The sequence below is a fragment of the Triplophysa dalaica genome, chromosome 1, assembly GCF_015846415.1.
Source record: "Triplophysa dalaica isolate WHDGS20190420 chromosome 1, ASM1584641v1, whole genome shotgun sequence".
Classification (NCBI taxonomy): domain Eukaryota; kingdom Metazoa; phylum Chordata; class Actinopteri; order Cypriniformes; family Nemacheilidae; genus Triplophysa; species Triplophysa dalaica.
Window position 1 is genome coordinate 20,992,370 of NC_079542.1, and position 23,131 is coordinate 21,015,500.

At 38.4% G+C, this 23,131-nt stretch overlaps 1 protein-coding gene across 1 annotated transcript; it reads left to right on the plus strand.

The window, feature by feature from the left end:
* Nucleotides 1–8,912: 8,912 nt before the first annotated feature.
* On the plus strand, nucleotides 8,913–9,816 carry nmbb (neuromedin Bb). Its single transcript, XM_056757272.1, has 3 exons — nucleotides 8,913–9,081; nucleotides 9,164–9,351; nucleotides 9,648–9,816. Exons 1-3 carry the CDS (start codon nucleotides 8,913–8,915, stop codon nucleotides 9,702–9,704), a joined length of 414 nt encoding a protein of 137 aa, XP_056613250.1. The 3' UTR covers nucleotides 9,705–9,816.
* The last annotated feature ends 13,315 nt before the right edge of the window (nucleotides 9,817–23,131 follow it).

The window sequence follows — 23,131 nt, forward strand, 5'->3', positions numbered from 1 at the left end:
AACAACATCAACCTACATAGGCGCTGTTCTCCGACGCACTATTCTCAGGCCCTTGCTTAAAGGTACAGTGTTTAGGATTTTGAAGAATTTATTCACCAAAATGTAATATATAATACAAAACTATGTTGTGAGTGGTGAAGAAATACCTTACAAAATGAACCGAAATGTTAATATTACCTTACAATGAGCCATTTTATATACACCGCGGACACACCCTTACATGTAATTTATCAACGTGCGCAACCATGTTCCTATAGTAGCACTACACAGACAAACTAAGCGCGTTGATCAATTGGCGTGATACCAAACGTCTGCTAAGACTTTCGCGGTTAGATTACACGCCTTTAGCATTAGCAAGCGGTTTCAATAGGCAGTAAGTTACGAACCAAGTTACCGTGCCAAAAAATGCTATGCAAAATAAGCGAATACATCACTGACACACTGCTAAACAAGTAACAATATAATTCACTATAACGATTAGAGTAAATAATGAATTAAGTCAATTTAATTTATTTATATTTCTTTGTAAATAAACCTCGTCACTTGACTTGTAAAGGTTACTCTCTGCTGTCTCAACAACGACATCTCTGTCCTGTGTCCGTAACTTCAGTCTGTTGTTCACCTGTGAGACGTAGATTGCAATTATCAACACCACTGATAATGGCCGCTATCATTTACGGAACCCTTTTGTCCTGTGACGCTAACCGTAGCTTCTCTAATGGAAGGGAGAGGGGGTTAGAGGAGCTGTAGGTTGCAATTTCCTACATCGCCAATAGTGGCCTCTGAAACTTACACACAGAACCTTTAAGTACTTTTTAACAGATGGTCCTATTCGTGCTAGCGAAAAGTCAGAAATGAAACTAATAAACGTTCTCATCTGTCATTGTCCTGCTCACAGCGTCTCACAGGAGAGACTGCTTGAGAGTTGCGCAACTCGCCTGCGTTCACAACAAATGCAAGCACTCGCGTTTCACGCTCTTTATGACTGCCGGAAAAGTTTGTTATTTCCGCTTGAGTGAGGCGAAAACTCTTTTCGCAAATTCATAGCTCGAATCATCCCTGCCACGAGTTTGCGTCTATGCGCGTCTTTGCATTGACTTTGTATGTAATTTACTCGCGCCAAACTGTGCTGCTGCAGTTCGTGCTGAATGGAACAGACGCGTGTCACTTCATATCTGTAGTGTCAGTTCCGGATTTAACTAATTTTTTCTTAAGATTATTTTTCACACTATGCTTGATGGGCCGGAAAACAAATTACCTCGAGGGCCGGGTTAGGGGCGCATATTGAATAGCCCTGGTGTAGGTATTCCACGTAGTATCTCCCTTCGGCAGATGTGGTCTCAGTAGCGAGGGGGCAATGCTTCCCATTGCTCCTTGCGATGTCGTACGGCCTACTCGCCTATAGAGTAGTAAGGCCACCGCCTGTACGGCTGGTAGTAAGAGCCTCTCGTCGTGGTCACAAAAATTGATGCCTTACTACACCACTGGATGGTTACGATTCGCTGGGACGCTCACTCATCACTCGCCCAGGCCTTGCTGCATTCATTCACCTTTGGTCTGAGGAGCCTGAGTACCTCTGACGACTGCTGCAGCCGGCAGCACGTGTTGTGGCATGAGGGACAAAACATCTTGTTCCCGCCATCAGGGAACTGAGGTTACATCTGTAACCAAGACATTCTTTTTCTGTCGATCTCTTTATGTTCTGTCAAACCGACAGATGGGTTCCTATGGAAAACGCAACGGTGCTGTGCCGCGTCACAATCTCTAGCGAAGCGATGGTGACTGGCCTAGGTAAGGGGTCCCAGAGCTTTTGGAAAGGTGGAAAGCCCCCGCCTTCGGTACCATAGGGCCACTGAGTTTCTCTAAATCTTGGTTTGAGACAAAACATCTGATTCTGACTATGTTTCTGAGATGGTAGAACGCTAATTTGCTTATTGTTTTGACATGACTGCTGAAACTAAGGTCAGACTCTAAAATGACACCAATATCTTTTTACCTTACTTTGTGTTTTTAGTAGTGGTTGTCATAGATTTTTTTAAAATCTAGATTAATCTTGGACTTAATCTAGATTAATCTAGATTAAAATTTGAATTCTGCCGAAGGCATTCAGAATATGTGTGCTACCCAAATAATGACTAAAATTAAGTCTTTGAGAACGGGTGTCTCAAGCCAGGTGGCGCATTAGACCAGGGGCTCATCTCCTGTTTCCAAAATGCATCACAAACTGCTTGAGAAAGCTGTTCTACTATGATAATTGGTGATGAAAATAAATTACGTTTAATAAGATATACTTGTGTTTACTTCCGCATTAGCCAAGGGATGCTTTGCGTTTAGGTGGTACTTGAGACTGGAAGAGCTCCTACAGTACATTTACATTTAGTCATTTAGCAGACGCTTTTATCCAAAGCAACTTACAAAGAGTTAGGGAGCAACAAGCGATATGTCATACAGGAGCCACAATACATTAGGTGCCAATACAAATTTACTGGTTTCAACTAAAGCTAGACCACTACCTGTTGAGAGAAAGTTTTTTTTTTTTTTAAACCAATTCCACATTGCACAAGGTGCAACCTTAGTCTTGTCGATGTTTCCATCGGGAAGCTTCTTAAAAATAAATTTTCCCTGAAGCAACCCGGCGGCTTCAAGGCTGCATCCATGTTAACATGTCACGTTTGATGTGGTAATTTCACAGTAAATTGTGTTCAGACCAATGGCCCAGAGTTTCTTTCAATTTAAAGATTCATCTGCTAACAAAGATTGAGATGACAAATGGGTATAATGAGGCTTATAAGTAAAATATGAAAATGTCAGGAACGTCAAGGAGAGAGAACGGCAGGTAAAAAAACTTTATTTAATAAAACTAAAGACCCAGAATGCAAACTTCAACAAACAAAGACTTCCCACAAGGGGCGAAAACAGAGAACCCAGGATGACCTAAATAAAACACTTGACAAGACGGAAAACCCTGAACAAGCACATGAGGTAAGTATATCTCCTCAGTGAAGCAATGCAAACAAAACGAAACAGTACAGGACAGCAAACACCATGGCATTAAATAGGGGTCTTGGAAACTAACAAGGGATAATTGCACTAGGGAGATGTGGGGAATGAAACACTGGCAGGAAGCTAAACGAAGAAACGAGGGGGCGGTGTCAAGACATGACACAGTAGATCATGACCATGCGCTTCCCTTCAAAACACATGGGACTGTCATGACCCTGCCACAAGACTAGAGAAGCAAGACAAGATGAGGCAGGAACATGACAGGGAAAATAGCCTTAAAACAATTTGTGTCTGCAATTTGTTTAAGCAGACTGTTTTTTATGACATTTTATGCACCTGCCCCATGCCACTTTTCACAGTTAATGTATTATGACAAAAAGAAGATTTTTGGCAAGGAAACGTATCTTTTACCTCATTGACGGCCTAAATCGAAGTAAAAGATTTACAAGTACTTTGTGAATTTAGTTATGAACAATACAATTAGTTTTGAAGCACACATTCTATCCCATGGCTGTAAGAATTATTATGGAAAAAAAATAGAATTAAATACAGTATACAAATGAACTGAGAGGAACAAAAGACAAAAAGACGAATTTCATTTTTTTCCATATAATGTTGGTCAAACATCTTATAGGTGCAAATTGTAGCAAATGATTAATGTTGACAAAACAACACTTTACATGGAAAATGAAACATTCCAAAACCTGGATAGGATCTGAGAAGAGCGTGCAGAGTAATGCATGCATTATCATACTCACACATATCCAGCAGAGCATTGGTGATAAGACATTGCCATATCCTTTGATTCTGATAAATTAGTCGAATGAATGAATATGTATTCCATCCTAAGATTTTGCAAATGCCCATCATGAAGGATCCCAATTATAGACTCTAGCATGTCCTTACGCATAATTGCCTGTTCATGTCACAATGAAATGCATTAATAGGATAGGGTACAAAGTGGAGTATTAGCTTCAAGATGACCACAGAATATGAATTGGCAAACTCACTTATTAATGACATAAATGCATAGTGAAAAGTCAAAGTAAAAGGATTCAGTTTGGATTAATTTGCAATGTGCTTCTAATCAGCCTAAGCAAAGCACATATAATATAATATAATATAAAATAATTCAAATTTCAGGTTGAAGTTTTTTTCAAATTAGACCCGTTTGGTTATCTAATATACTGTCATCGTTTTCCTGGTGATAATCATGATGACTCACAGAATGTAATTTTGCACTAAATAAGGGAATTGTATTAGATGCACCCAAAGCTCCTGAAATGTCACAATATAGCTGGCATTTTGACAACTTTTATCTCTTATGCACTAAAAGTTGAAGGTGGCCAGTGTGTCTGTGCCGTCACTGTGGAAGCTGTCACCTGGTATAATCTAGCACTGCAGAACGGGTGTGAACTGCGCGCAGCTGACATTCAGATATGAATCTTGCAGTCTTTGCGCGCCATGCATCTCAACAAGAGGAAAGGCTAAACATTCTCAAATAAAATAACATCTGGCTAATTATATGATAATGGTTTTTAAAAGAATAAGGGTTAGATCACAGGTCCATTGGGCAATGTTAATTAACTCGGGTATATTATAGTATGTAAAGCCATCACCGAACATGATGTAGGCCTGGTGAAATTAATTGTACCGGAAATTAATTTACATCACAACAATAACGCCATGGCTTTTCATGGCTATATAGACCTTTATACTGTACCAACAGACCATAGTTATATTGAAAAAAAATATTTGCACACCCACTTTTTCAACTCACTAACACTTCCTACTGTTCCTGTTCATGTTATTTGATACACATAGGGCTATTCCAATATAAGCTTTTTACTAAATGATTGTTTAGGCCAAAATAATTCACAATAACAATATCATTAGAATATATCTATTGAAACAATATTCGAAAACAAATAAGTATCCTATTTTTTGGACAATAAATAAGGCTCAAAATAAAAGTGCGCAGAGGCAGACAAACATTTTGATTGGGTGCTGAATTACAACATTTTCATACAGTATGTGCTGTATTAACTTGATAATGGTATTAATGCATGGTTTTCATAATATCTCGGTTATTGACAACACCGGCTAAATGTTGACATTTAAGAAGTCCAAATTTCCTGAAGCAAGAAAACTATTAACATTTTTATATTACAAAAATATTAACATTACAGCAGACATTATTTGTGAGACTAGTGCAACATCTCACAAGCTGTTGATATATTAAGGTTGTATACTGCATGTTTTTAGCAGCCAGCACTTCAGAGAGAGGGGATTGAGAAGTATAGCTAGTGTGCTTCACTGCCTTTAATAACTTACTGACAATTCAACTGACATTCAGGAAATGTTACAATCAGGAAACGATACAGTCATTGTCAATCTTCTGCCTGGTCGAATGCTAGTCACAATGTCCAAGTGCAGATGTGTCATGCAAGGGTTTAATGATGTAGAATAAAAACACACATGAGAGCTGGGTTTTCTTCATAGAGTGATGTGGTATTCTACCTTCACTTCATGCTTAAACTCACCTAGGTTTCGTTATAGATTCAGCTGTGTGTTCTGCAGTCGGATTAACATAAACAATACACTGACCCATATGCCTCGCTAGCCCTTCACTGTGAAAAATAGTTTTCTTGCATAGGACTGACGTTAGGCATAAGAACCCAACTGATTGTGAATTGATTTAGCTCTCAGGTGCGAACTTAAGTAAAGGAAGGAAATTCATTTTATTATATTTTGTGGTATGCATTGTGGTATGCAAAATGTTGTGCATGCTCTAATAAATATGTAGTACCTTTTTTACCTGTAATCATTAGAACAGCATAGGTCACATATTATTTTGATAAGATCAGATTGTCTTTCAAACCAAAGCATGTTAAAGCATGTTAAAGCATTAAATATTAGCAAATGTTTCTTGTAGAGTACAAGCCACAATATGTGGTTTTAAAAACCCACCATTTTAATACTTATCTAAATAGATATTCTGAAACTGAACAGTATGCCCATAACTAGGCCATAAAGTAATCAAGGACTTGAAACCACAAGTAAACAGTAACAGATGTTAAGAATCTGTTGTTCCAAAGGTTACTCACACTACTCATTATTTACACTAATTTTCTACTCATAATAAATTGTTTGTGCTAATGTAGGTGATCATATATCCTTTGTTCCATAAAACAACCCTCCAGGAAATTAGAGCTTGTGTTTCATGATAAGAAAGAGTTTGATTATAACAATATTGACTCAGCACTGCCAGGGTAAGCATTGACTGATAACTAAGTGGGGTCTGTAAAGCTGTGTGTTTAAATGTTGAAGTATTTGTTTAATTGTGTTTTTAAATGAGAAAGCTGTGTTTTTGTATGCACATATACACTGTTGTGAATTTTTTTTATTGCTACTTTTATAAATGTATAAATAATGGGATATTAAAAGACTGGAGAAATATTGGAATATGTTGAACATAAAAAACAGGGTCAAATTTTATAAAAATCTGTTACCACACACACATCACCAGCAGCAGCAGCAGCAGCGGCATTGCTTTTATCTGAAATGCAAGCAATACAAATTTAACTTTCAGTGTCAACACATATTCTGCTGAGACTTTTAACTCAATAAAATGAACAGAACTTAACATTACCTCATTTGACAACAAAAAGCTAAGATAGTGTCAGCACAATGAAGGATTTGTTTGTAAATTATGTTTGAAATATAGAGGGTTTTGCTTTACAGGGAAATTTCCTTAAATCATGCTCACAGAGAGGGAACGGGTATAGAAGGTGATCTGCTTTCATCATGCCATCTGAATGACTAAAAGACACCTTAATAGAATATTAAAACTGATAAATCTACAAGACATGTTTAGGACCATACTTAATGAATATTTTCCGCTGATAACAACTTAATAATGTAATTGACCTTTGTCACAAAACTCTATTGACTGACAGATATTCAGATCTGATCTAATGAAATTTTTGCAAAAATTGCTAAGATACTATGCCATTTTGTTGAGAAGAAGTAAAATATCAACACCAGGGTCCATTTATAAGAGTGATGATTTCCTTTTTGAGTTAGATGAAAGATGACATAATTACAAAAGAAAATGCTTTTTGTCAGGAGGATGTTGAAACAAAATATTGTAAAAATCACATCCTATAGAATTTATAGATGAAGAACACTTCATCCAGTTTATAAACACTAATTTCTAGGATGCTGACCAATTACAAGTCGACTCATAAAACAGGTCCCCTCTCTGAGTTACAATCACATTTAAATGCTTTGGTTTTATGTGTCTTTTTGTAGCACTTTATCCTATCAAACCATAACACATTGACTTTAGATGTTTCTGCTGACTGGTACTCTTTGACAAAAAAGGAAGAAAAAAAGAGCTACTAATGCAACGTGATAATTAGTTTGTGCTCGTCACATTCAGTATCACATGACATGAATCGTGCTGCTCTCTACTTTCACACTTTAAAAAGGTGTGTTCAAATGTTGAAAAAAAAGGTGTCTAAATGTTGAAATGGCAGGGGTGAGAGCAAAGAATAGTTTAGGGTTTTCACTCTTTCTGTGCTCTCTTTGCTACAGCTTTGTTCTTAATGTGTTATCATAAAAAAGGTGTGAGGCAGGGGAAGTTAGCACCTTCAAATTCACAACATTAATCAGAGTTTTATGTCATGTTCTGTCCCTTGAGAACCACTGGCCTATCTGTCTCAGACAGCAGGAAAAATCTAATCACTGAATGATGTGTTTGGTAGAGCCACACCATTAAAATCTCAAGATATCAGGCCACAGGGACAAGAGATGTTACTGGTGGTAATGGATTGCATTTTCACCTTCTGCCCCTATAGCCTACCATTAAAAGTCTAACCTTCAAATTGTTACCTTAAGAAGCTTTACTTGATCTAAGTCAGAAACGTTTGTGTAACAATACGTGTTAATTCGGTGATGTTTAACTTGACTTGGCTTAACACTTACTACATAATGGCAATGTTTACAGAGAAAACATGTGATTGTGGATGAGTTACAATGGGATTTGCACAATCATACAACTTTGACAATACACATGATTTAGAGGTAGGTGACTGCAGTGTATATTTACTCTTTAGCATATGTGATGCAATACTGTCATACCATTTATGCAATGTTGGATCATTTCAAAACATCTCTTAAAAGACAAGATTATCATTTTTGATTATGACTTATATTATATTTGATCAATATATACAGGTACTGTGTGTTACGAACATAAAGTATATTCATTTACAGTAGACAATGACACTCTAATGTTAACGCCATCCCTGACGAACACAAATTGATTAAACGTATAATCAAAATGATATGAATCATAAATTTGACGGTTTTCATCAAATACATTTCTTACCATTTCGATTTGAGATTGTGACATGAAATACCATGTGATGTGACTAAGCAACAAGAAGAAATGATAACTTAAATTTACAAGAATGGATAAAACAGTATACATGAATAGAATAATTTAAATAAAACGTATTTGAATTCGCCTAATTGTAAATATTTATGTAATCCTGAAGGTTAACAAACATAACACTATTTTTTAATCTATTCACAGCACTTTCGGAAGTGTTGTCCATGGTGCTGAACTACGCTTTACCCTTCTGCAAGTTGTTGGCACACGAAATAAAAATGTATTTTCCTAAGGTCGCTTTGAATTCAAAAGAACAAATGTGCCATATTTCAGTGAAGTCAATGGGAATGAGTAGATTTTCTTAGAATATTAACTGAACTGAATAACTCATTATTACAAGACATGCCAGCCCTCCCATCCGCACGATATAAAAACAACGTGTGACGACTCTTCCCGTAATAGATGCTTGCGCATCGAAAGAGGGAGTGTGAGATACAGACAACGTTTAAAAATGTCCAGTTTCAGTGTAGCTAATATATGTCCCTGTGGATTCTTCACATATTTGGTGATGTTCTCTTTTTACGTTTCTGTAACGTCCTCAGTGAGCCTGGACTTGAGTGAACTAAGAAACAAAGTCGCAAAGATCAAAGTTAACCCAAGAGGAAATTTATGGGCAACAGGTGAGATACTGAACATACACGACTTCATTTTGTAACAATTTGCTACTTTTGACTTCTAACAGAAATGGTATGTGCACTTTAGGTCATTTTATGGGGAAGAAAAGTGTTAAGGACACCCAACTATTTCCGATCAAGGATGCCGCTGCGATGAATGCAATTGAAGCAGCACTGAATCCTCAACAGGTCGAACCCATCGACATCTACGATGAAATACTGAAGATCGCGCTTCAGACACACATCGACTCGCAAGAGATCATCCCCAAAGTTCGGGTAAGAATCAACACTTAGGCTACTGGTCCAGTTTTGACTTTTTTTATCTACAACCTTTGTCAGTGCACTATTAGACAAAACTATAAATGGGATTTGTATACAACCAGAGTTTAGACACTGATCAATTGGTAAATGTACACTTGTATTCAATGACATATGAATATATGTTAATACAATTGTTCTTTGAAAAATATGGTTTAAGTAAATGTTTGTCTCATAATATATATTTTAGTGTACCCATGCTAATTATCAGACAAACTAACTGATATTAACTGTGAAATTGCTATTAATTCTAGGAGACTGCGTTGTTAATGAAGATATTAAGCAACTACATCGAAGGCAACAGAAAATGATGATGTCCATCAGCTGAAATGTGCTTCAATCATATGGAGATTCTCACTCTATTGCATCGATTGTAATTTGTTAAAGAATACACCTGTTTACCATAACCAAGTCGAGAAAATGCAAAAAAAACCAAGTTATATTTATTTTTGAAGGTGCCAAGAATGATTTTATTTTTATTTAATAATTTGTATTAAATAAAGACAACAACTAGTCAAGTAATTTGCTTCATGCAAGAATGTTAAAAGTGTCATTATTTCTACTACCAAAATGTTGTTTTCAGTAGATGTAATTCTTTATGTTATGGCATAAACCAAATGTGTGTGTAACTAATTGTTAAAACCAAGACAAACTTACCAATTCTACCATGCATATTCTTCCAATCACAAGCATCCTGGTAAATTATTATCTACATTTTAAAGTGGCATCATCACAAAAATAGCAAACTACCTAGTTTTGAAAATCTTTTAACCTTTTGAATTAAATGTATAAGTTGAATTGAACAAACATTTTAGAATGTTATATAATGTGTTTCATGAAAATTGGAATGAACAATGCAGGCTACAGACTAATTGCGTAGCCTGTCACATATAAAATGGCAGAGACTTTAATGGAGAAAACAGTGATTAGGTGAGCTGTGAGCTGAGCTGATCTGATCTGACTTTTAAATTATACCAACATGAAACATAATATAAATACATTAAATTAATAACACAAATTAGGCAAGACGTGCAAAGAACAAACGCACAAGATTGACATTTACCAGCAGCAATAAAGAACTTCTATTGAGTTGTGATTCTGTTTTGTAAGGCTATTCACCTGTTCGAATGCGCCTCCAGCTTTTGAACATATGTACAGTTTTGGACTGACTGAAGTTCTTGACTAAACAGATAATGGCATCTAAAATATGTGTGTGTGTAAATGAACATGTCTTCAATGAGGTTTGTTGCCGCCTCCATATCAGAAAACAAGAAGCGCAGCTCCTGATATTGAGGTCAGTGAGACGTGATTGGCGCTGTCCAGTTAAATGAGTTGTTGACTGCTGGATCTTGACAATCACACGGTATGCATCTGTTATTAATGTGAATATATTATCGTTATGTTGTGATAAGAAAGTAAGGCCAGACAGAATATTCACAATGATCTCTTTAATCAGATGGCGTAACAATTCTCTTATAAGGGATACATCTACTCATTTCTTCACAACCTTCTTCATTACTCTATCACAGGTGTCAAACTCCGTTCCTGGAGGGTCACAGCTATGCACAGTTTAGCTCCAACCCTAATCAAACAAACCTGATTCAGCTAATCAACATCTACAAGATTACTAGAAACTTCCAAGGACGTGTGGTTTTGAGCTGGTTGGAGCTAAACTGTGCAGAGCTGCAGCCCTACAAGAACTGAGTTTGACACCCCTGCTCTATATGTATATTACTGCCCTCTAGTGGCAACATTCAGAACACAATATTCTAGAACACAACCTATTTCCCCTCTGTTAAAAACACTACTTACCAGTGGATTAACAACAGGAATTACCAAAATATGTAAAATCTGTAAGAACATAAGATATAGCAGTCAAAAGGCATACTTTACAACTTAAATGAAGTGCTTCACATACATAAAACTTAGAACATGTTAACTGCACTCCTCACACAGCTTGGTTCCACTATTTACTATTTTATAACTTCGATCCAGTTACATTATATTGTCTTTGTGCCATTAAGGTTTAAATCTAGCACGAGGCTGTTTTGAAAGAACATCCTGAGTGGTTTGTGGCCAAGTTTGTTCACAATCATAAGGTCCACTTTCAAGAACGAGCCAAGTGTGTGGCATTCCATCTCTTTCCATCACTCACCATAAAAGGTGTTGGGACCCAAGCGCTTTTCCACCGTCAACTGAGCAGTGAATCTTGGTTATGCTTTAGGGACTAGTCGGGGAATCCTGACCCTCACTTTCTCCCCTTGGACAAAAGACTGTAAACGTGCATGCCGCCTGATGTCAGTGTTTTTCTTGTTTTCTTTTCACAATGTCCAGGACCAGTGAATTTGACACATGAGGTATGGGGAAACTGTTCAGTTTGGTTCGCATATTACGTCCGTATAGCAGTTCATACGGTGAGGTTGAGGTAGTGGCATGGGGTGTGGCCCGATAGACTTGAAGCCAGTCGGTCACAGTTTCTTTCCACAGTTGTGACTGTAGGATTGCGGTTTGAATGCAACTCTTAAGAGCGCGGTGAAACCTCTCGAAAGCTCCGTTGGCTGCTGGATAGTACACACATGTCTTGTTATGACGTATACCCCTGGTCTGAACGAAATTAGCAAAGACAGCTGAGGTAAACTGCGGCCCGTTGTCGGTGACCACAGTTTCTTGATTTCCATAGCAGTTAAACATGGTATTTAGGAAATAAATGACAGCCTCAGCTGTGGCGGATGAGCAAAAGGACAGTTCTGGCCACATTGAATAGTAGTCGGTTAATGTCACTGCATATCGACAAGAAGGCACTGCAGACTCAAATGGCCCAACGATATCAAGACCTAACTACTTCCAAGGACCATCAGGAAATAGAACTGGTTGTAGCGGAGCTGGATGCGTGTGAGCTGTTTTGTCATGAGCCTGAAAAGGGGCACAGGCCGATCTTTAGGAATTTACTTGAGAATCCATAGGCCACCAGTTAAGGTCACGCAAATGCTGTTTAGTGCGTACTATTCCCTGCTGGCTTTCATGGGCCAGGGCAATCAGTCTATGGCACATGCAAAGGAAGACGGGAAAGGCAGTCTGCTGTATGGTTTTGTGAGCCTGGCTTGCAAACAATAGCTTAGTCAAAGCAAAGCAGGTGTGCCGACCAGCGGGCGATACGCAGTCCTGCCCTGTTCATTCCCTTGCCAGTAAGCAGAGTTGTAAGCATTTGGTGGTCGATGCGCAAAGTAAAGTGTCGATCCCACAAATATGTGCGCCACTTTTCTGTGGCCCACACACATGCCATTTTCCAGCACAGAGTATTTACGCTCTGTCAATGTAAGCGTACGCGAGGCAAAAGCTACTGGTTTCTCTTTACCATCTGGCTGAATTTGGGCAAAAACAGCACACAGTCCATAATCACAGGTGTCAGTCGTGATCACAGAGCAAAGTGAAGGATCATACAAAGCTAGGTTAGAGCTGGGCTCGACGTTATCAAAACTGGCCTGAGAAGCTTTAGACCACATGAAAGTCTCTTGGTCTTTGACACATTCATGCATAGGAGCCACAACTGTTGCAAAATTCGGAATAAACTTTGCATTCCAGGATGCAAGACCGAAAAAGGATCTTAAGGTAGCAGTCTCAGTTGGTGAGGGAATTTGAAGTATGGATTTAACGTGCTGTTGGTCAGGCAAAATACCATCCCCTGTAATTGAAATGACCCATGAAACGCAATGTAGTCTTTCTGTAGTGGCACTTTTCGTTGTTTAGAACCAGTCCAGCCTCTTTTAATTATCGTAAGGCACTTTGGAGGGTCTGATCGTGCTCTTCAGCAGTGGCACCATAGACGATTAGATTGTCCAGATAGTTTTGGACGGCCGAAACTCCTTCCAGAAGGGTTGCCATCATTTTCTGAAATGCCGATGGGGCTGATGCTAGGCCATATGGAACCCTGTGAAATCTGCGTAATTGTGCGTAATTAAGGCCGTAAGGTCTCTACTGTTCATGGAGGGACACCTTGTAGTAGGCGTTGGCCAGGTCGATAGTAGAGAAAAGTGTGCCACCTCGCAGGCTGGAAAAGAGCTCATCTATGTGAGGCAAGGGGTAGCAATCAGTGACCACAACCTTATTTGGTTCAAGAAGGGCAGCACACATTCAAATACCTCCATTCTTATTTTTTTGTAACTACAATGGGGTAAACCAAAGGAGAAGCATCCATTTCTTCAATGACGCCAGCCTGCAGCAGACAACTGTGTTTAGCCGAGACCGCATCCCTAACTGCGAAAGGCAATCGCCGTAGTTTTTGGTGCACAGGCTGAACTGTAGGATCAATCTTGACTTTGTGTTCAAACTGTTTCACACACCCTATTTCAGGTGAGGGGTAGTGCCGGATGCAACAGTAATTGTGGACAGAACAGGAGTAGCTGGTAGTGCCTCTGAGGTGGTAACAGTATGAGCATTAATACAAAGGTGCAAGGCACTGGTTAAGTCCATACCGAGTAAAGCAGTACCTTCCTCTACCACTAAAAAATGGCTGGAGCACTTGAATTCGCTACGCACACCTGGGCATGAAGACATCCATGTACTGGGATGTGTGTTTGTGTGTAAGTCACCAGTCTTACAGAAGACTGAAAAACTGCAACACGGGGAAAACTGCAACACAGGGTATCCTCGTCGCCAATTTGTTATGTTGTGATAAGAAAGTAAGCCCAGACAGAATATTCACAATGATCTCTTTAATCAGACGGCGTAACCATTCTCTTATCAGGGATACATCTACTCACTTCAGAACCTTCTTCATTACTCTATATGTATGTTACTGCCCTCTAGTGGCAACATTCAGAATGCAATATTATGGAACACAACAATTATATATTTATATATCCCTGTATTAAAATATCAAGCCTCTGCGAGATAATGGGACAATGTGGTGTTATTTCATCGAAGACGGTTTTAGTCTTCCTCAATATGACTTTCTGGAAAGTCCACCGGCAGCTTCACAGTGAATGGGTACAAACATTCAAACTTAGAGCAAAGATCTAAGGAAACCTAAGGGTTTAAATACACTTAGGGAATACGAGGCACATGTGCAAACAATAACTCGAAATCAAAGGGAAAACTAGGGATCAAGCAAAAGCACAATGAGGGCCCCTAGTGGCCAAAACAGGAAATAACAGGCAGAATGCTGACATTATGATCATATGTACGTCATACTGGCTGCAATAACATTTGCTGCCATTCAGGTAAGAACTGATTTGCCTTTGGACTCACTGTCAGGCACTCCTAAGAAGTGGCCAGTGGTCGGTGATTTACCAGTAGTCTATTGTCTGATTTTAGAATTATTGAAGTGATACTTTGTGTTACTTTGAGCAATATGTATAAAGGAGTGCAGTTAGGCCTTTAAATGTGTGTTAGGCCTTTCAATTATTTTCAGTTTCATTGTAGTTAGGGCCATGATCTTTCATTCATTAAATAATTGTTATTTTATTGTTACTGTAATGTAAATGTGTCATTTTCTGTTCCTTGCACAGATAGTTGGGCTGCTGTATGCATGTGTGGTCCTTTGCCGTCATGACCCTGCTTACAAGCTGCTTATCATCACATAGATGCCTGAGTAGTACTGCATGGCATTAAGGGAATGTATGATCCTCTCAGACAGTGTACAATTCAACTGAAGCATTCTACCTTTCCTTACACCAGAATTACAACTTGTTCGTTTGAAAAGTATAAAGCTGAGGGCCTAAGTAGCCTCAGACTGGTTAGATTCTGCATGATATAATTTCAAAGTGTTGTAGATTTTTATTTAAAGCACTACTTATTTTGGGACCAGAGTCTGATGAGTTGATAATCATCATTGTTATTTATTATATTTTAATCATTTTACACTAATTTATTTAATGTGTCATGACATGTAAGCTTCAGCGCAAGTTCTGCAGGGAAGACTCAATCTCACGTCACTTACTACATATAGACCAATAACCAATCATCACCTAACACTTGGAGTATATAAGATCGCCGATTACCCTTTGTTTGCGTTCGCAGTTAAAGCAGCCGATATTCACCCCCATCCTCCCCACCACCACCAGAATGGTCCCAGTCCATTAACCCCAGGGGGGTTGGCTATCCCCCGGCCTTCACCAAAACAATTCAAAACAGCCTCCATTATTTGCAAACCTTGACAAATTATATAATAGCCCGCCAAATCACAGAGATGCAGATTCACACAAGCTTAAGACCACATCCTCTGCAATTAATACAAATGACTAGAGGTCCCGAGGTATTAGCACATCAAGCAATCTCTAACAAAGCAATAGTGACGCATAGTAAAATAATGTTTTACTCGTATAAGATAATAACATCGGATCCAACATTGAAGGCACAGCACTGCTTTTTAATTTTAAACTTTCCACAAATTCAGTGTCGACCTGTGCAGAAATGAAACGAACAAATGCTCCATGTTTTTATTATTAATATCGGAATCCGAAGCAAGGTTATGCAGCGACTGTATTCTTCCACACCCAGGAATGGCGCAATATTTAGTTATCTTTAATGGCATGTTTATTGCTTGCTCGCTCTATCTGGTTCCACGCCACTTGTGGTACTCCAGTTCTGCCATGCGCGAACCAGTGGGCGGAGAAGCAATTGTTGATATTTTTCTGTGGAGGCGGTGTTCAACCTATCAATGTCGTCATAGATAGATAGGTGCATTCCAGAACCTGGCGTTCACCGGGTCGGGTGTCAATAAAAGCTGTAATCTCAGTAACAGGGTGTTTTCAGTTCTAACACTTACATGATGTTCGTGTGAATACGATTCCCTCTTCTATAACAAAATCTCGGGTTAAAATTGTGATTTTAATTCATGCCTCCTTTAAATTATTTTGTTTCTATACTCTATATATTCTTAGCTATGGAAGCCCGTTTCCGCCAGGGTTGGGAATTTTTTTTTGAATTAGTAAGTCATAATAATGACTTAGTATCTCATAATAATGACTTAGTATCTCATAATAATGACTTAGTATCTCATAATAATGAGATACTAAGTCATTATTATGACTTACGAAGTCGAAATTTCTGGTTTTAAGCAGGTAGCTGTTTAGCTCATAGGCTATGCCCATGGGCGCCGTAAAGGGGTGGAAGGTTAGGACGATTCTAAGGGCCCAGCCTGATTCAGGGCCCAGAAGAGCAGACCCCCTTTTTATTTTCCTATTTCTTTTCTCTTTTTAATACATACATTAAATGTGCTAGGGGCCCTCGTGCACTAAATGTGTATTTTGTCCGTTTTGACCATAGATTTAATATTTAAAAAACAAATAATGTAATTACTCTTTCAGTCACACCCCTCCCTGCTCCCTCTCACAATGGTTCATTCCACCTGCGCTGTCCGAGCTACGATCGCTAGTGTGACGTCTCTTGCTTATTAGACTTGTTATGATGCAGTGCAGACAGTGACACACGCAGGCATGTCACATCAAAAGTCAGGGCATCAAATACGGAAAGAAAGGAAGGAAAGAGAAGACAGAGAACGCCAAAGTCGACAGTATGTCACACAGTTTTTCAAAAAGAAAGGTAGTTTGCCCTATTCCTGTATTCCAAAACTTATTTTTGTTGCTACATGACCTGCTTATATCTAGCTAGCTTAGTAAAATATTTACTGAATTATGAACACAGAATCAGCGGCTGCTGCACACCCACGTCCTCCTTCCCCCACGTCCCCGTCTTAATCAGCCGATCAAGGTGAGCCTGAGCGCGAAACTTCGCGAAGATTTTAGCCTCTAAACACGTCTTATCTACTGTATTCGCCACATGATGATAACTTTCCAAAACAAAAAGTAATCTACACGCTTCTAAAACGACAAAATTAGTTTGCCGTGTCGTGTGTTCTGTGAAGTGACAGTGCTGCTGCTACGATAGATGCTGTCAAACTTGACGTTCTTAATATGAATAAAATGCCCCAGAAAAAAAAGAATATAAAATTGAATAAAACGTGTCTCTACTGTAGCTGGTGTTTCCTGATTGAGCAGTTTGACCCAGCTAAAGCTTGTTCATGTAAAGTATATGTCAATATGTGTACATAATGTTCTGTTGTGCTTGCAAATGCAATTGAGATAATAAATGTTCTCCCTTTTATGTAAACAAGTACATATTTCTATATTTTTTCTTGTTTTTGTAGGCTTTGTTCTCATCCTAAACATTTTAACTATGCAATTTGCTAATTATCTTTTTCATAAGTATACAGGGCATGTTTATTGGGTTAAATTTTCTCTGTAAAAAATGTAGGGGGCCCAGAAATTTTGGTTTCCATAGGGCCCAGAAATTCTGGCGGCACCCCTGGCTATGCCTTCCTCAAGTTGCAGAGCTGCTGGCATGGCTGATGTCATTTTGAAGAATCTTCCAGAGGACTTCCGTGCATTTTTGCCTGGAAAGGGCATCTGTGAACTCCTGAAGTGGACCAAAAGCCTTGCTTACAGATTCTAGAACAGCTGTATCTTGCCATTGTGGTACTAGGTGTCTTGTTTTACGGTCAGCTGAAAGGACCTGAGACAATGCCCTCTGCTGCTCCAAAACCCTGTCTATCATTTGTTGCATTGAGCCACATCTTGTTGGGCACGATGTTATGAGGGCATGTTGGGCAGTGTTGGGTGTAACTAGTTACTAAGTAATTAGTTACTGTATTTTAATTACTTTCCCCTTGAAAAAGTAAAGTAAGGGATTTGTTTTCTGTAATTTAATTACAGTTACTTTTGATGTTCTTAAACTAAATACTTTGTGAAATATATGCATGTGCAATAGTGTTATTGACATCAAAATGTAAAGTCTTCTTCCTGGGCTTCGGCTAACATCTTCCTTTTTCTCAAACTGTGGGAAAAATATCCCACAATCTATTTTTAGTACTGGGTAACATTTTACAATAAGGTGCTATTTGTTAACAATTAATTAATGCATTAGCTAAAATGAACTAACAATGAACACTACTCATACAGGATTTATTTATGCTAGTTCATTGCATGTTAATTTTATCATTTACTAATACATTATTAAAATCAGACGTTGTCACTGTTAACATTAGTTAATGCACCATGAACTAACATAGTAAAAATACTACAGTAGTACAATAAGTACAAAACAGCTTTGCACAACTTGTTTCTTAATAAAAATGATCCCCTATAAAAAGTCCTAATATGAAAAGAATAATAAAAATATATAATAGAAAGTCTAACTTACCAATTGCCAAATGTAGTCTGGGTCCGAAGAACTGCAATCGTGTCCAGATGTTTAAAGTGACGGCCTTGAATATAGATCCATTTTCTGTTGTGAAAGACACGTTTTGCTCTTCAGAAAGTCCGTATAATGCTAAAGCTTCTTTTAAACCTTGAGACATATTTTCTCCAGTGTGATCTTCTGGAAAGTATGCTGTTTGCAAGCATCGACTTTTTATTTCAAAGTTGTCATTAATATAATGGACCATTAAACTCATATACGGCTCCATCGTTCTGCTGGACCACATATCTGTGGTCATGGCGTATTTCACCTGCTTAAACCAGTTTTCAACGCCCGCCTTCGGGGTTAGCAACTCGTATGAAATGAGTGTTAGAGGGCAGCTGGTATCTTTTGTTGAGTGTTTGTATAAGTCTTCAGAAGCCGTCTTTAGTGACGATGTACGGAGGCATCATGTCTTTGAATATGTGATAGGTGATCGCATCGATAATTTCTATGTGCTGTTTTGATCCTTTCTCATAATGGTGTGACGCTTGCAAATGCATGAACGATGGATAATGTGATGTAAGGGAGTAGGGTGGAGGTGTCCTGGAGTTAATGAGGGGGTGGCGACTAAAGTAATTGAAGTGCACAGGTGATGCGGTTTAAAAGGCTGATAAAAAGGCTGTTGGATGCTACTTTTGGGGGTCGGCCGCTCGAGATGATAGTGTCTCCGGCGGTGAGGACAGGTAGCTAGCTAGTTAGTGAGGGAGTTAATATAGAGCTAGTTAGTGAGGGCGTTAATATAGAGCTAGTTAGTGAGGGCGTTAATATACAGCTAGTTAGTGAGGGCCTCCTTTGTTGGTTAGGAGAGCTCCTGATTCTTAGCGAGATCTGACAACGGTGTGGTCCTGTGGATCACCGGATGACACTCAGTTTATGCATCGGGACTACAGGCTGCATTCACTGTGCTGGTGCCACTGTTACCTGGACTTCTGCCTCTGTGTCTCCTGTCTTCCGGAATGGCTGGGAGATTGAAGCAAGCCTGGCCTAAAGGGGTGGGTAATGTGCCGTATAGGAGTGAATTTATGGTTTTAATGAAATAAAGCTTTCATACTTGTCCCTGTGGTGTTTGGTCTCTGACTTCCATTTGCCTGGTTGTTACAATACTTTCCTCCCGTTCACCTATTCTGTCCTCCCACTTCTGTTCTCCTGCTTTCTGGTAATCTGCGCAGTGTGCTGAGTGAACTCTGATTTGTTAACCTCTTAAACATGCGCACGAGAACGTTGCAGAACTCTGACTTAAAATATAAATTAATTAGTAAATAAAATCGCAGCATTGCGGTTTAGAAATCGCATGTGCTCAAATTGTTTTGCAATTACGATGAATTGCACAGCCCTAGTGGTAACATATAATTCCTGGCTAACCACATCTCAGTGGACCTCAATCGGGCCCTGAACACCTCTCACCTGGTTAGGAGGTATAAGACTATTAAAGCACAGACAAACCGATTGAGAAACATCAGTTGTGTGCTTTATTTCACCCTTTGCACTTACACCCTCAAGCTAATGACATAACCTGAACTTTATTTTTGTTGTAAATGTTGTTTGTAAATTATTGTTGGTCGATGTAAGCTGTTTTAGTAACAGACTCACCAGACAGAATTTCGTTGTACTCTTGTACAATGACAATAAAGTAAATTGTAATTGTATACAACAGCTTTTTTTGCTCTGTCTAGAGAATGGTACTTGGGCACAACTATGACTCTTAAATGAGAACACACACGCAATTAAAGTATACAAAATGTGCAATAGCAGCACAGATTAGTGATAACCCCGGTTTCCCCATTTTCCAGTTTATGGACATAGTACTTCAGGGGGGGCATCTTTCCCCACATTACCCTATAGGAAGGTATCGACATTAGAATTTAAAGGGGATCATTCTGCATTTGCAAATTTTGCTTAACTCCATGACTGAAATATACTTTATTGAGTGAATAAAAATGTCCAAGCAGTCATTCTCTTGATTAAATATATTCAAAAAACAAAAATATGTTTTGCATAGTTTAATAATCAAATAAACAAATAATTGTGTACATACATTTTAGGTCGTTTTCATTCAATCATTACTTTTATTTAGGATAAAACTTTTACTTTGGATAAAAGCGTCTGCTAAATGACTAAATGTAAATGTACTGTAGGAGCTCTTCCAGTCTCAAGTACCACCTAAACGCAAATCATCCCTTAGCTAATGCGGAAGTAACACAAGTTCATCTTATTGAACATAATTTAATTTTCATCACCAATTATCATAGTAGAACAGCTTTCTCAAGCAGTTTGTGATTAATCTAGATTAAAAAAAATAATCTATGCCCACCACTAGTTTAGACAAAATTCTAACAAGTGTTATGCAAATTCTTACAGACAGTATACAAAACATTGTTTTCTCAGATTAACAGAATAATTTATGCCAATTTTCTTCCATTTGGTCCGGTTTCCCTTATGAGTTGATTGATGAAAGCAGGAACGTATTCACTTTAATATTTGTGGTGGAATAAATAACCTCCTGTGATCTTCTTAAATCCTGTGAAAAACACACTTTGGGATAAATTACATTAGGAATTATACATGCAGAATTCAATTGTACACTGTCAGAAATCTGTCCTTTTTCTGTCATTGGTATGGTAAGGTTCTTTTACAGTATGTTTTGTACCCCTAATATTTAACTTGTACACAATTTGTCCTCAGGGTACACAATATGTCCATAGGCTATATCAGCCTATACATATTTTACATGTTGTATACCCATAAATGTTCATAAAGGAACGTTTTTAAACATTTTGTCTGTCAGTGTACTGTCAGAACATGTAATCGCATACCACCAATACAGTGAGGACACATACTGTAACAGTATAACTTTATGCTTTGGTGCTTACCCACTTCTTTAATAGCAGACAAAGTAAAGTTTCTCCATACACTCTCTGTTCTCCCAACTCTGAGTCTTCAGGTTTCGAGATCCACAGTAAGAGTGATCGGCAGGACAACTTGGCAGCAAGACCTTGTCTCCCAAAGCCTCTCCGCTTACCCAGAACCATGAGCCTGACAGGAACCGAAGACCTGTCCACACACTGGGTGAATCAATCATTGCAGTGATTTTGTTGACTTGGGTGAGATGTAAAAATGACGGCAGACTGGCCAAATCAGTGTGACGGGACCTGCAGTACTGTAATGCATCCTCCCAGCTCTTTTTCTCTCTAATCACAATCAGTTCAGGCTCCCACTTGTAGCAGAAAAAAGGGTAAGGAACAGAACAGTAGTTGTCAAACAACTTGCCATTCAAAATCAGAGAACAGAAGGCATTAAATGGATCGTTTGGTTGACCAGCTCCCCAATTGAAAAATTGTTGACTGCTTCCGTCGCTCCACTGCCAATAGTTTGCAGAAAACTTTCGCAAACCAATCCAGCTGAAAGGATAAGTATCCAATGCCATGATTAACCCTGCAATTTCATCCAGGCTGTCAACACTAGACAGGTCATCATAGTGCTCTCTGCAATAACTCTGAGCATCACTCCACGACTTGGCATCATTTAGATAAAAATGCTTTCTTTTTAGAGCTATTATCAGCTTACAATAAACTGACAGGAGAACAACAAACACGATAATCTTCATCTCTTTTGTGAAGGGCAAGTCAGTCAAGACCATCTTAAGACACTCTCAACATGTTTTGTTAGTCAGTAATATATGCAAATGTTCACTTTAAATAAAAACAACAACGGAAAATCAGGTGAAGTGAGTTTAGAAAAAAGTTTCAGAATAAAAAGAAAATTTAAATTTAAATGCATGGTTTTAGTGTTGTTTTTGAATGCTACACATTAAGTACATGACTTTTTACAATTATAAACTTTTATTCTTTTAAAAATGAGAAAGATAACGCGAATGTTAATAAATACCTATGGCACAAAAAGTCTCTGTTTTAGCTATTGGTAATAGCGTACTAATGTGTCTGCACCACATTTATGCAGTGTGTATGGAATCGAACTGAACAGCTGTCATTACCAATGGGGTCAGGGTTTCTGACATGCTAAATACTTGTAGAGATTATGCAGGTAAAACAGCTTTATCTATTTATGGGAGAGCTCGCTTGATCTGATAGGGTAGATGTGGTGATTGCTGATAGGGGATCAGCCTGACTGATTATCTGCTCCTTCGACTCCTGAACTTTAATTAAACATCATGTTAAGTGTGTTGAAGATACTTTAAGAGAACATAACATGAGATCATGAAAATTACATTTTATGCAGTGTAATGTTGTCGTGTTTGAAAGTAAGCAGTCTGCCAAGTTGTAAATCCGAAGGTGAATGAAAAACAAAGTTATTGTCTTGGAAAACAGGGAGTAGACTCTGAATCATGGAAATTAATTGTCCCTAGACCAATTCGCGAACAAATGCAAATCATCTTCCTTTATATCTAGGAGAACACATTTTTATTTTGGGATGAACTATTCCTTTAATTTGCGGTTCCAAGTCTGATTTTGGTAACTGCACAAATGTTAATGTCATAATGCAG